The sequence below is a fragment of the Hyla sarda genome, chromosome 3, assembly GCF_029499605.1.
Source record: "Hyla sarda isolate aHylSar1 chromosome 3, aHylSar1.hap1, whole genome shotgun sequence".
NCBI classification, from domain to species: Eukaryota; Metazoa; Chordata; class Amphibia; order Anura; family Hylidae; genus Hyla; species Hyla sarda.
Genome location: NC_079191.1, coordinates 427,146,420 through 427,160,967, shown reverse-complemented (window position 1 = coordinate 427,160,967; position 14,548 = coordinate 427,146,420). Strand labels below are relative to the sequence as shown.

General features: G+C 44.8%; 1 protein-coding gene across 2 annotated transcripts in view; it reads right to left on the bottom strand.

Moving 5' to 3' along the window:
• LOC130363087 (calpain-8-like) overlaps positions 1–14,548 on the bottom strand; it is a 124,174-nt gene that overhangs the window by 63,791 nt on the left and 45,835 nt on the right. For both annotated transcript variants that reach the window (XM_056568428.1, XM_056568427.1), the window contains exons 5-6: positions 6,866–6,984; positions 5,896–6,029 (exon numbers count right to left, since the gene is read on the bottom strand). In XM_056568428.1, the coding sequence (XP_056424403.1) occupies positions 5,896–6,029; positions 6,866–6,984 (253 nt within the window). The remainder of the gene's footprint in view (positions 1–5,895; positions 6,030–6,865; positions 6,985–14,548) is intronic.

Here is a 14,548-nt window from a genome sequence, read left to right as displayed (position 1 = left end):
GGGGTATTTCCATATTCAGGAGAAATTGCGTTACAAATTTTGGGGGTCTTTTTTTCCTTTTAACGCTTGTGAAAATAAAAAGTATGGGGCAACACCAGCATGTTAGTGTAAACATTTTTTTTTTTTACACTAACAAGCTGGTGTAGCCCCCAGCTTTTCCTTTTCATAAGGGGTAAAAGGAGAAAAAGCCCCCCAAAATTTGTAGTGGAATTTCTCCCGAGTACGGAGATACCCCATATGTGGCCCTAACCTGTTTCCATGAAATATGACAGGGCTCTGAAGTGAGAGCGCCATGTGCATTTGAGGACTAAATTGGGGATTGCATAGGGGTGGACATAGGGGTATTCTACGCCAGTGATTCCCAAACAGGGTGCCTCCAGCTGTTGCTAAACTCCCAGCATGCCTGGACAGTCAGTGGCTGTCCAGAAATGCTGGGAGTTGTTGTTTTGCAACAGCTGGAGGCTCCGTTTTGGAAACACTGCCGTACAATACCTTTTAAATTTTTATTGGGGGGACAGTGTAAGGGGGTGTATATTTAGTGTTTTACTCTTTATTATGTGTTAGTGTAGTGTAGTGTTTTTAGGGTACATTCACACTGGCGGGTTACAGTAAGTTTCCCGCTAGGAGTTTGCGCTGCGGCAAAAAATTTGCCGCAGCCCAAACTTGAAGCAAGAAACTTACTGTAAACCTGCCCGTGTGAATGTACCTAGGGTTGCCACCTTTCCCTCAGAAAAATACCGGTCGTGGGTGTGGCTATGTGGGAGTGGAGCTAAAAAAAAGGGGAGGGGCCCGATTGCACAGAGGAAGAGGGATCAGGGGTAAAGAAATGGCACAGGGGATGGGATGGATACAATATATATGCAGGGGGAACTTTCCTATATCGCACAAAAAAATAACATTTAGAGAATAAAACTTACAATTGTAAATAACATTTATTTAACAACAGGCAATAAATTTAAGGGGTTGCCCAGCAAATACAAATATAATATAAATACATTTGACAACCTCACCAAATAGTGCAAATGCAAAAATTGTAACAGCTCCTCTGTATACACACTACCAACAACAAAAAATAGGATGAAAAAATCATCAAAACCAAATTGATACCGATAAAGCCCTCATATAGCTCTGTAGGTGGAAAACTGAAAATGTTGTACTGAATAAAACCACTATACACAGACCAGTATACTATAAAGGATCTGTATACAATATAAGTGATTATAGACAGGACCATATGGCGGTAGATATCAGCTGTACACAGGATCTGTATACCATATAAGTGATTACAGTTACATTTTGGGACTCACAATTACGTCTTTTCTGATCAGCGGCGTCCTCTTTCCTTTTCTTCTCCCTGCTGGATAAGACCGCCATGTGGATCTCTTAACATCTGCAGGAAAAACATGTCAGACTCTGCAAATATTCAGTGCCCTCCTCTACACAATCTTCCCATCTATAGGCCCACAAACTGTAATAATGCCCTCCTTGGTGTCCTGCACAGTAAAAGGGCAGGTAGGTAGGTAGCCAGGTAAATAGGTAACTAGGTAGGTAGATCAGGAAGCCGGATATGTAGGTAGGTGACAAGCCAGGTAGGTAGGGGGCTAGCTAGGTAGTTAGGCAGCCATGTATGAAGACCAGGTACATAGTTAGATAGCTGGGTATGTAGGTAAGTAGTTAGGCATCCAGGTATAAAGTTAGGTAGCCCCCCAAATAAGTATAGGCAGTTACACCCCCCCCCCCCCGTTCTCTATAGGCAGAGTCACCCCCTCTCTTCCCCATATTTTTAGGCAGTTACCCCCCTCCCTCTCTTCCCCATAGGTATAGGCAGTTACCCCCCCCTCTCTTCCCCATAAGTATAGGCAGTTACCCCCCCCCCCCTCTCTCTTCCCCATAGGTATAGGCAGTTACCCCCCCTCTCTTTTCCCTATAGGTAAAGGCAGTTACCCCCCCCACTCTTCCCCATAGGTACAGGCAGTTACCCCCCCCCCCCTCTTGCCCATAGGTATAGGCAGTTACTCCCCCCCCCTCTTCCCCATAGGTATAGGCAGTTACTCCCCCCTCTCTTCCCCATAGGTATAGGCAGTTACCCCCCCCCCTCTCTTTTCCCTGTAGGTACAGGCAGTTACCCCCCCCCCCCTCTTCCCCATAGGTATAGGCAGTTCACCCCACCCTCTCTCTTCCCTATAGGTATAGGCAGTTACCCCCCTCTCTTTTCCCTATAGGTGTAGGCAGTTACCCCCCCTCTTCCCCATAGGTATAGGCAGTCCACCCCACCCTCTCTCTTCCCTATAGGTATAGGCAGTTACCCCCCCCCCCTCTTCCCCATAGGTACAGGCAGTTACCCCCCCCCCTCTCTTCCCCATAGGTATAGGCAGTAACCCCCCCCTCTCTCTTCCCCATAGGTATAGGCAGTTACCCCCCCTCTCTCTTCCCCATAGGTATAGGCAGTTACCCCCCCCTCTCTCTCTTCCCCATAGGTATAGGCAGTTACCCCCCCCCCCCCTCTCTCTTCTTCATAGGTATAGGCAATTACTCCCCCTCTCTCTTCCCCATAGGTATAGGCAGTTACCCCCCCTCTCTCTTCCCCATAGGTATAGGCAGTTACCCCCCCTCTCTCTTCCCCATAGGTATAGGCAGTTACCCCCCCTCTCTCTCTTCCCCATAGGTATAGGCAGTTACCCCCCCCCCCCCTCTCTCTTCTTCATAGGTATAGGCAATTACTCCCCCTCTCTCTTCCCCATAGGTATAGGCAGTTACCCCCCCTCTCTCTTCCCCATAGGTATAGGCAGTTACCCCCCCCCCCCTCTCTCTCTCTCCCCATAGGTATAGGCAGTTACCCCCCCCCCCCCTCTTCCCCATGGAATTGGGATGGGGGGGGGGGGGGAATTGCCACAGGGGAATTGGGGTGGGTGGGGTGGAATTCAGAGACACACAGACACACAAACACTGACTGACAGACACACAAACACTGACACACACATAGTAACAGACACACACACACACTTACCTACTACCGCAGCACCTCTCCAGTCTCCTCTCAGTCTCGGCGAGTGACGTGACGTCCTGCGCGGGTCTGCGGAGTGACGTCACTTCCGCAACGTCCCTCCGCAGATCCAGCCGCCCGGCCGCACGGCATTGCATAGTGCCAGGTAAAGTTTTAGAGTGGGACTGGGAGACAGGGACAGCCTCAGAGTCAGACAGGGTGCTGTGCTGAGCGGCATGGTGCGGGCGTGCGGCCCGCACCCCCGCTCAGTGGCGCTGGCACCAAACAGAACAGGAGTTTTTTTTTTTTAGGTTAGTGTGACGACAGTGAATGAAAAATACCGGCCATTGCATGGCCGGTATTTTTCATCCAAACTTACCGACACAGCCCGGAATCTGAATGAAAATATCAGCTGTGCCAATAAAATACCGGCAGGGTGACAACCCTAAATGTACCCTGTACGTTCACATGGGGGGCAAACCTCCAGCTGTTTCAAAACTACAACTCCCAGCATGTACTGACAGACCGTGCATGCTGGGAGTTGTAGTTTTGCAACAGCTGGAGGCACACTGGTTGGAAAACCTTCAGTTAGGTTCTGTTATCTAACTCAGTATTTTCCAACCAGTGTGCCTCCAGCTGTTGCAAAACTACAACTCCCAGCATGTACTGATCACCAAAGGGCATGCTGGGAGATGTAATTATGCAACAGCTGGAGGTACGCAACTACAACTCCCAGCATGCCGAGACAGCTGTTTGGGTATTCTGGGATTTGCAGTTTTGCAACATCTGGAGGGCTACAGTTTTAGAGACCACTGCAAAGTGACCTCCAAACTGTGGTCCTCCAGCTGTTGCAAAACTACAAATCCGAGCATGCCCGGACAGCAAGATCTGGAGGGCTACAGTTTAGGGACCACTATATAGTGGTCTCAAACTGTAGCCCTCCAGCTGTTGCAAAACTACATATTCCAGCATGCCCAAACAGCTGTCTGGGCATGCTGGGAGTTGTAGTTTTGCAACATCTGGAGGGCTACAGTTAGAGACCACTATCTAGTGGTCTCAGACTGTACCCTCCAGATGTCACTAGGCAACTCACCGGCTTCCGTAGGATCCAGCCGCACAACGTCGCCACCCGCCGGTCTCCGTGGCCGCCCGCCAATCTCCGTCGCCGCAGCTTCCGGATCGGTAAGTGGATCTTCGGCACCGGTCCCTGTCGGGTTTCCCCGTCCTGCCCACCTATTGTGGGTGGGCAGGACGGTGAAAATGAAAGTAAACCCCCCGCCCCCGATCTTCTATTGGTGGTCGCGTCTAGACCACAAATAGCAGGGATAGGAGGGGTGGCACCCCTGCCACCTCACTCCTATCTCTTCAGGGATCCCCCTTCTATTCCGGGTCACCGGGTCACCATAGACCCGTAATGACCCGGAATCGCGCAAATCGCAAGTGTGAATTCACTTGCGATTTGCCGCGATCGCCGACATGGGGGGGTCTGATGACCCCCCTGGGCCTTTGCACGGGATGCCTGTTGAATGATTTCAGCAGGCATCCCGGTCCGATCCCCACCCGGTGCGTGGCGGGGGCTGGAATTGTCCATGACGTACGCGTACGTCATGGGTCCTTAAGTACCAGGGTGTCATGACGTACGCGTATGTCAAGGGTCCTTAAGGGGTTAATAGCTTTTTATTCTTTTTTTTTTTTTTATGGTACACAAAGTGATCAAAAATCACCAATTCTGGACTTTGGTATTTTTTTTATGTTTACACCATTGACCGTGACGTTACAATAATGTTATATTTTAATAATTTGGACATTTTTAGTTTACAATATTTTATTAGAAAAATGGGAAAAGAGTGATGATTTAAACTTATCAGAAGAGGGGCTTATTCACATAAATATTAACACTTACAAATGTATTCACTTTTTTTTAAAGTTCCCATAGTACTCTTACATGGAATCTTTCGATTGCATACACTGAACAATGCTGGGCCATAGCATAGCATTGATCAGTGCAATAGGCACTCTACTTTTCTAGCCTGCCAGTGCAGACTGGAGAAGGAGACTGAAGATCGGACAGAACAAAGGCAGGTTAGGGCCATCCACAGGCTGATTGGGACCCCAAGATCGTGCTACGTAGGTCCCGAATGGCCCTCCCAAAAGACTGATGAGGCATCATTAACACTTTTTAGCTACCGCGAACAACTTTGATCATGGTATCTGAAGGGTTTATTCCCGGCATAAGCAATTTCGATACCAAGTGAGGACGTGTTTTATACACCCTGACCCCCACCAAGGTGTACATGTATGACTTGTGTCATCTGGGACTTATTAACCCCCCCCCCCCCCCCCCCCCCAACATTGTTAAAGGCAATCTTGCCTCCTCAGGGGTCAGTACAGGGATCTATCACATGATCTATTTATACTAAGGATCTATAACAAGAAGATATCCTCTAAGTCAAGGACAGAAGGTTTCTCCGCCAGAACAGACGAGGATTCTTTACCGTTAGAGCAGTGAGACTGTGGAACTTTCTGCCAGAAGAATACAATAAAAAAATCTTCAAAAGGGCCCTGGAGTGTAACAATATTACAAGCTGTAGTTACAGATGCCAGAGAAGGGTCACTGGCTGCAAGATTTAGATTTAGTAGGAACATTTTCCCTCATAAATTTTTTGTTCCCTTCTTCTGGATCACCATTGCAGGATAATAGGCTGAACTGGATGGATCTTACTATGTTGCCATTGAATTTCTTCACTTTTTAATCACTGAACTGTTATCTGATGGGGGAGCCACCTCTACCTTTGACATTCTGAACAGTCTTAGGTTCCAGATATACATTTTTTTAAATATCTTTTGAAACATCCACCACATGTATTCTCCGATTATTTCTTAAAATATGGCCTTCATTCTCTTGCACTTACTTGGCATAGGCTTTTTCCAGGAGGGTGGTCCAGAATTCCTTAGTTGTTTCGGACTTTACAAAAAGGAGCTTGTTATTCTTGGTAGGCAGCCGGTCATCGATGACCACGTCCACCCATTCTCCGTACTGCCAAAACTGCAAGAAACCAGATCTTTCTAGTGATAGATACATGGAATGTGTTTTGTTAGTGCTGCAGCTAAGTTAGTTTGTGGTGCAAATTTCACTTTGTTATTAAAGGGGTATTCTCATCAGGGACAGCCCATTCTAGACAGAAGCCAATACAACAATCAGTTCACAGTGCCCCACCGCCAACAAACAAGATGCTTTTGCCATTAGAGGTCATCGTCAGCCAGAAAAATGTAATGTTCCATGGTGGTCCCAGAAATGTTCTCCATTCAGGTTTAAAAAATAGGACCTCACATAAAGGACCCCCTCCATTATGGACATAGGTTGTCTTCATGAGTCGACCCCTTGACTGTGTAGCACTAAAATCACATTGAATGGAAGGTGTGAAATCTTAAAGGGGTTGTGCAGCCAAAACCAACCTACTATATTCCCTATGCACAGGATAGGAGACAAGAAGCTGATATCTCCCCCCCCCCCCCCCCCCCCCCCCCCCCCGATCTTATGTATGGAGCTCCCTCTCTCCTTCTGCGTGGAGTGGAGGGTCGGTGCACGCCCTTCATTCATCATTATGGGAAAATTAAAAATCCAGTATAGTACAGAGTATAGAGTTCACGTATCTCCGGCTCTCCCATGGAGATCTTCACTCTGTGCATGGGGAGAGCTGGGGCACCGTGCAGGAGATTGTGGGGGGGGGGGGGGGTCTGACCTAGGGGTAGGGGGATAGGTTAGCTTTCGCTGCACAACCCCTTTAAATATGTTATGTACACTCTTGTAAATGGCACATGTTAGGTTGGGGACCCTGTTACAGACTTTGAGTTAGGGTCTGGAAGTTTCAAGGGACTTACCATGAAATGGAAGATCCCAACATAGTCCTTCTTAAAGGATTGGTCCTGGGGAACTACACGATACAGGCATTCTTTATTCATTGTGAGACATGCGATGGAGGAGAGGAACCAGCAGTCTGCTGTGGATATCCAACAAAGAGAATGTCAGCTGATCACTTCAGATAGGTCACCCTGGGTGGAGGGATATCACGGTAATACAGCGTCTTCAAACCAAAGTCCAGTCTCCCATAAGTTCTAATAAAATGTTTTCTCAACACATAGTTAGTATTCAAGATTGTAGCCCTTATTTATATCTCCATTTGTGCTTATTATTTGGATATGGGAAGATATAAACGAGATAGTTGCCAAACAATAAATAATTAAGCCCAACTTTTATATATAAATGTATCGGATACATCCCTATTAGTTTCTATTTACGTTCTGCATTCCTCCTCGTGCATAGAAGCAGAAGCCCTGGTTGAGTTTAGCAGGTTATGCATAAAGCTTGTTTGACTTTAGCCTCAATCACGTGACTCATTGTTTACTAACCGCGGCCGCCATGTGATCGATCGTCACCTGACTTACGCCCGCCCCGATGTGACGTTTCAGAAGTGACGCGCGCTCTGCGGCGAGCGCATATAACGTCACACGCCGAGATCCCAGGTACGGTAGCGCACAGAAGCCGGCATTACTGCAAGGCTCCTCGTCACTACGGGTTGTGCGCTCCGTCCTGGGATCTTCGGAATGGCGTATCTAAACTGTAAGTAGCCGCTCAGCGGAGTACAGTCTTTTCTTTCAGGTACAAAACCGAATTATACTTTTTGGGGATTTCCATATGTGTTTTCTCCTCTAGGTACGCTTGACCCTGTCACCAGAACAGTGAGTGGAGTGCCTTATGTGTAATTGTGGTTAAAGTATGCCTGAGGCAGCACCTTATATTGGAATTTGTGTCTGTTTTTCTTACAGGTGGACTCCTGATGTCCTGTTCTATTACTGGTGGTCTCATACAGTTTTGCCGTGATTTTAAGATTTCATCACCTGCTATTTGTTAATAGGGTGCTCTTGATACGGTAAATAATTATTCATAGGGTATCAGAGTTTTGTTGCTTTGCCTCTCCTGAAGACGCCACCGACTGTTGGCAGAAACGTGTTGAGAGCTATGAGAAATACACCCTACTAATTTGTATTATCACATGCTGGAGAGCGATACATGTCTCAACCAGCAAAGTTAATATTTTGTTTTGGGTATATTTGAGCACTATAATTTGGTGATTTTTTTTACTTTTTCTATATTAAAAGTTAAGTATTAATGCACCTCCCCAGGGAATTAGATATTATTTCCTTATAATTTTGTCAACACATAGTTAAAAGCATACAGCGAGGGAACACATGAAGTTTTCATATAGCAGGGCTTGACATGTTTCGAGGAAAGAACCTCTTACTCATAAACCTATGAAGACATTGTGCACTGCTACTAAAATAGTCCCTATGCCTAGGTGCATGAGAACATACACCTGTGTAAAGCAACTAACTATAATACCTTATCACAGATAGAAAACCACAGGTGGGAAAATGGACATGGCAATGACAAAAGGAAGGGGTTAACTCATTATACACCGTGGGAAACCCCACACATAACTGCATGCACAATACATATTAGGATTATTTATTCCTCGGCAAAGAAGGAGTTAAAACTGTATTCCTAATATAATTAAACTATATGGCAAATGGGGAATTCTTCAGGCCTACAAAACAAGAGAATCTACTACAACTCTTCAAAAACAATACAGAGATATTGAATTCCTTATAAAAGTGTTACCATAAGTGGATAAGAGGAAAATATATACACCCTTATTTATAAAGGAGATACTCCCCATTATTATAGACACACCCATGACTATTAGCATAAGTTAGACATGAGTTCATGATGGACGAAGGCTCGGACGGAAGAAGGAGGAGGAGGCGGAGAATGAAGGCTATGAGAAGAGAGACAGAGGCGGCCATATTGAAGGAGAATAGAAGATGGATCCACCATGCTGGATGAAGTAACTATGCTTTTAACCCTTTAACCCCTTAACGACGCAGGACGTATATTTACGTCCTGCGCTGGCTCCCGCGATATGAAGCGGGATCGCGCCGCGATCCCGCATCATATCGCGTGGGTCCCGGCGCTAATCAACGGCCGGGACCCGCGGCTAATACCACACATCGCCGATCGCGGCGATGTACGGTATTAACCCTTTAGAAGCGGCGGTCAAAGCTGACCGCCGCTTCTAAAGTGAAACTGAAAGTATCCCGGCTGCTCAGTCGGGCTGTTCGGGACCATCGCGGTGAAATCGCGGCGTCCCGAACAGCTGATCGGACACCGGGAGGGCTCTTACCTGCCTCCTCGGTGTCCGATCGACGAATGACTGCTCCGTGCCTGAGATCCAGGCAGGAGCAGTCAAGCGCCGATAATGCTGATCACAGGCGTGTTAATGCACGCCTGTGATCAGGATGAGAGATCAGTGTGTGCAGTGTTATAGGTCCCTATGGGATAACAATGATCAGTATAAGAGATCAGTGTGTGCAGTGTTATAGGTCCCTATGGGACCTATAACACTGCAAAAAAAAAGTAAAAAAAAGTGTTAATAAAGGTCATTTAACCCCTTCCCTAATAAAAGTTTGAATCACCCCCCTTTTCCCATAAAAAAAATAAAACAGTGTAAAGAAAAATAAAAATAAACATATGTGGTATCGCCGCGTGCGTAAATGTCCGAACTATAAAAATATATCATTAATTAAGCCGTACGGTCAATGGCGTGCGTGCAAAAATATTCCAAAGTCCAAAAAAGCGTATTTTGGTAACTTTTTATAACATTAAAAAATGAATAAAAAGTGATCAAAAGTCAGATCAAAACAAAAATCATACCAATAAAAACTTCATATCACGGCGCAAAAAATGAGTCCTCATACCACCCTGTATGATAAAAATAAAAAAGTTATAGGGGTCAGAAGATGACATTTTTAAACGTATAAATTTTCCTGCATGTAGTTATGATTTTTTCCAGAAGTGCGACAAAATCAAACCTATATAAGTAGGGTATCATTTTAACCGTATGGACCTACAGAATAATGATAAAGTGTAATTTTTACCGAAATATGCACTGCGTAGAAACGGAAGCCCCCAAAAGTTACAAAATGGCGTTTTTTTTTTCGATTTTGTCGCACAATGATTTTTTTTTCCGTTTCGCCGTGCATTTTGGGGTAAAATGACTAATGTCACTGCAGAGTAGAATTGGTGACGCAAAAAATAAGCCATAATATGGATTTTTAGGTGGAAAGTTGAAAGGGTTATGATTTTTAAAAGATAAGGAGGAAAAAACGAAAGTGCAAAAACGGAAAAACCCTGAGTCCTTAAGGGGTTAAGGACTCAGCATTTTTCAGTTTTTGCATTTCCATTTTTTCCTCCTTACCTTTTAAAAATCATAACCCTTTCAATTTTCCACCTAAAAATCCATGTTATGGCTTATTTTTGCACCACAAATTGTACTTTGCAGTGACATTAGTAATTTTACCCAAAAATCCACGGCAAAACGGAAAAAAAAATAATTGTGCGACAAAATGTAAGAAAAAACGCCTTTTTGGAACTTTTGGGGGCTTCCGTTTCTATGCAGTGCATTTTTCGGTAAAAATGACACCTTATCATTATTCTGTAGGTCCATACGATTAAAATGGTACCCTACTTATATAAGTTTGATTTTGTATTACTAATGAAAAGAATCATAACTACATGCAGGAAAATGTATACGTTTAAAATGTCCTCTTCTGACCCCTATAACTTTTTTATTTTTCCATGTACGGGGCGGTACCATTTTTGATCAGACTTTTTGATCGCTTTTTATTAATTTTTTAAGGGTATAAAAAGTGACCAAAAATACGCTATTTTGGATTTTTGAACTTTTTTGACGTGCACGCAATTGACCGTGTGGTTTAATTAATGATATATTTTTATAGTTCGGACATTTAAGCATGTGGCGATTCCATATATGTTTATTATTACACCGTTTTTTAATGGGAAAAGAGGGGTGATTCAAACTTTTATTAGGGAAGGGGTTAAATCACATTTATTAACACTTTTTTTCCCACTTTTTTTTTTGCAATGTTATAGCTCCCATAGGGGACTATAACACTGCATACACTGATCTCTTACACTGATCACTGCCATGCATTAACATGGCATTGATCAGTGTTATCAGCACTTGACTGCTCCTGCCTGGATCTCAGGCACAGAGCAGTCATTCGACAATCGGACACCGAGGAGGCAGGTAGGGATCCTCCCTGTGTTCTGTAAGCTGTTTGGGACATCGCGATTTCACCGTGGCGGTCCCGAACAGCCTGACTGAGCTGCCGGGATACTTTTGGTTTCACCGTGTTAATACCGGGTATCACCGCGATCTGTGATGTCTAGTATTAGTCGCGGGTCCCAGCCGTTGATGGCCGCCGGGACTGACCCGATATGACGCGGAAATATACGTCCTGCATCGTTAAGGGGTTAAGAAGGAAGCCCCACCCATTGAGATGAGATTAAAAAGGAACAAGCCCATATAACTTATCCTACATTAATAACCTATACTAATGACTGCCAGTTTATGATAATTTTCAGGATTTCATGGTTCAGGATATATAGTAGTTATACACCTCCCCTCCATCTCTATCTGTATACTGCCGCTGCAATCCCTATGGGATCAGGATATATAGCAGTTATACACTCCCCTCCAGCTCTATCTGTATACTGCTGCTGCTATCTCCATGGGATCAGGATATATAGTAGTTATACACCTCCCGTCCAGCTCTATCTCTATACTGCTGCTACTTACTCTATGGGATCAGGATATACGGCAACGGACCGCTCTAGTGACTTTGGGTTCTCATGAGAGCCGCCCTGAGTCCTGGTGGACACAACTTCAAGTTGGAGACGAAAACACCCAGAGGGATCAAGTCAATGGGGTCATTTAATATAAACTATGAAGAAGCTTTCACTAAACATCCTACAGACTTTGGATGTACATGATCCAGCACCGGATCCTGACAGGTAACCGCCCCCCATCAAAGAAAGACACCGCCCGGTCGTACCAGGCATGTACCAGACTGTCAAGAAGATGCTGGTCAACATGAAGCACACGGATACCATTCAGGAAAGTCAGAGTCCCTGGCTCAGGGGGCTGTTCGGAATCGTCGCGGCCACATCGTGGCATCCCAAACAGCTGTAAGACACGAGGAGGGTCCCTTACCTTGCCTCCTTGTGTCCAATCGCTGAATGACTGCTCAGTGCCTGAGATCCTATGAGAAACCATTGATCAATGTAAGAGATCAGGGCATGCAGTTTTATAGCCACTAGAGGGGGCTATAACACTGCAAAAAAAAAAAAAAAAGTGAATAAAGATAATTTAACCCCTTCCCTAATAAGAGTTTGAATCACCCCCTTTTCCCATAAAAAAAAAAAAATAGTGTGAATAAAAATAAACATATGTGCTATCGCCGCGTGTGGAAATGTCCGAATTATAAAAATATATCGTTAATTAAACCGCACGGTCAATGGTGTGCGCGCAAAAAAATTCCAAAGTCCAAAATAGCGTATTTTTGGTCACTTTTTATATCATGAAAAAATGTATTAAACGAGATCAAAAAGTCCTATCAATACAAAAATGGTACCGCTAAAAACTTCAGATCACGGCGCAAAAAAAGAGCCCTCATACTACCCCGTACATGGAAAAATGTACATGGACTATGTTAATTCCTCTATGGTATGATGGAGGACCTTTGGAGGTCCTTGGGTCACATGTTTACCCATAACTCTCTGTACAGAAGATTGACAGTTGTATGGACCAGTGAGCTTAAATCCAGCCCTTGCCCATATAAGGGAGCTGTAGCCAATGATCGCTCTCTTGGGTTGCTGCTCTCGTGGATGCCGGACTATTAGGATGGATCTGTGCAACTTACAAAGACAAGCTGGCGCAGAAGCCTGCCGGCCTCAGCCTGAAACTAAACTGTTGGTTAAAATCTCAATCCCAGCTAAAGCTAGCGTGATTACTGGACCGAATCTAAACCCCTAAATCCAGTGGATCAGCGCAACAATTACCTTCCTAAGCTCAATAGACTCACGAAGTCCCAACCACTTGTCAAGCTCTAATAGACTCTGTTGTATGGACTGTTCCTGTTCATTACTGCATAAAATCTTCAGTAGAAGTTCCGACAAGTTTCTGCAAATCTCCGGTTGTGGACAATCAATTATTTCATACCTCTCTATCGCTCTTGGGAAGGGTGGCGGTAGGACAAGCATTACAGAGAATAGCCCACACCCTGACGTCACGAATAGAAAGGGTTAAGCAAGCACCCTTTAGTAACCGCACAGCTACACTCCCTACACCCAACTCCCCCAGGCTACCACATTACGATCATGGCAATACCCATATGTTTGAATGTTTGTTGGGAAGAGGGTTAACACTTTTAAACAATAAAATCTTTTTAACCCCTTAAGGACCAAGGACGTACCGGTATGTCCTTGGTCCTGCTCTCCTGATATAACTTGGGGTTACACAGTAACCCCGCATCATATCACGGCGGGCCCGGCGTCATAGTGAAGCCGGGACCCGCCTCTAATAGCGCGCAGCGCTAATCGTGGCGCCGCATGCTATTAACCCTTTAGCCGCCCGCTCAGAGCTGAGCCGCGCGGCTAAAAGCGAAAGTTGCCGGCTAGCTCAGTGGGCTGTTCGGGATAGCCGCGGCGAAATCGGGGCATCCCGAACAGCTTACAGGACAGCGGGAGGGCCCCTACCTGCCTCCTCGTTGTCCGATCGCCGAATGACTGCTCCGTACCTGAGATCCAGGCATGAGCAGTCATGCGGCAGAATCATCGATCACTGGTTTCCTATGAGAAACCAGTGATCAATGATGAAGATCAGTGTGTGCAGTGTTATAGGTCCCTATGGGATAACAATGATCAGTGTGTGCAGTGTTATAGGTCCCTATGGGATAACAATGATCAGTGTGTGCAGTGTTATAGGTCCCTATGGGACCTATAACACTGCAAAAAAAAAAGTGGAAAAAAAAAGTGAATAAAGATCATTTAACTCCTCCCCTATTAAAAGTTTGAATCACCCCCCTTTTCCAATAAAAAAAAAACACAGTGTAAATAAAAATAAACATATATGGTATCACTGCGTGCAAAAATGTCCGAATTATAAAAATATATCATTAATTAAACCGCTCGGTCAATGGCGTGCGCGCAAAAAAATTCTAAAGTCCAAAAATAGTGCATTTTTGGTTACTTGACTGACGTCATTACAAAGTTGAATTGGTGGTGCAAAAAATAAGCCATCATATGGATTCTTAGGTGCAAAATTGAAAGAGTTATGATTTTTTAAAGGCAATGAGCAAAACCCGAAAATGCAAAAACGGAAAAAACCCCGGTCCTTAAGGGGTTAATGGAATAAATTAGGCACATAAAAAAATTACAAGAAAATTCAATTACATTTTTTTTGTGATTTTGGTTCATCTAAGGGACATTCCTGCGTAAAAATGAAAATCTCAAAAGTTGCACAACGATGAGTTTTATTTAAATCAATGTCAATATTTTTTCTTCTCCTCTGTGCTCTCTCCTGTCTGATAGTACTCCTCTGTGCTCTCTGTGCTTTGTGTTTCTTGGTCTTTTTTATCTTGGCT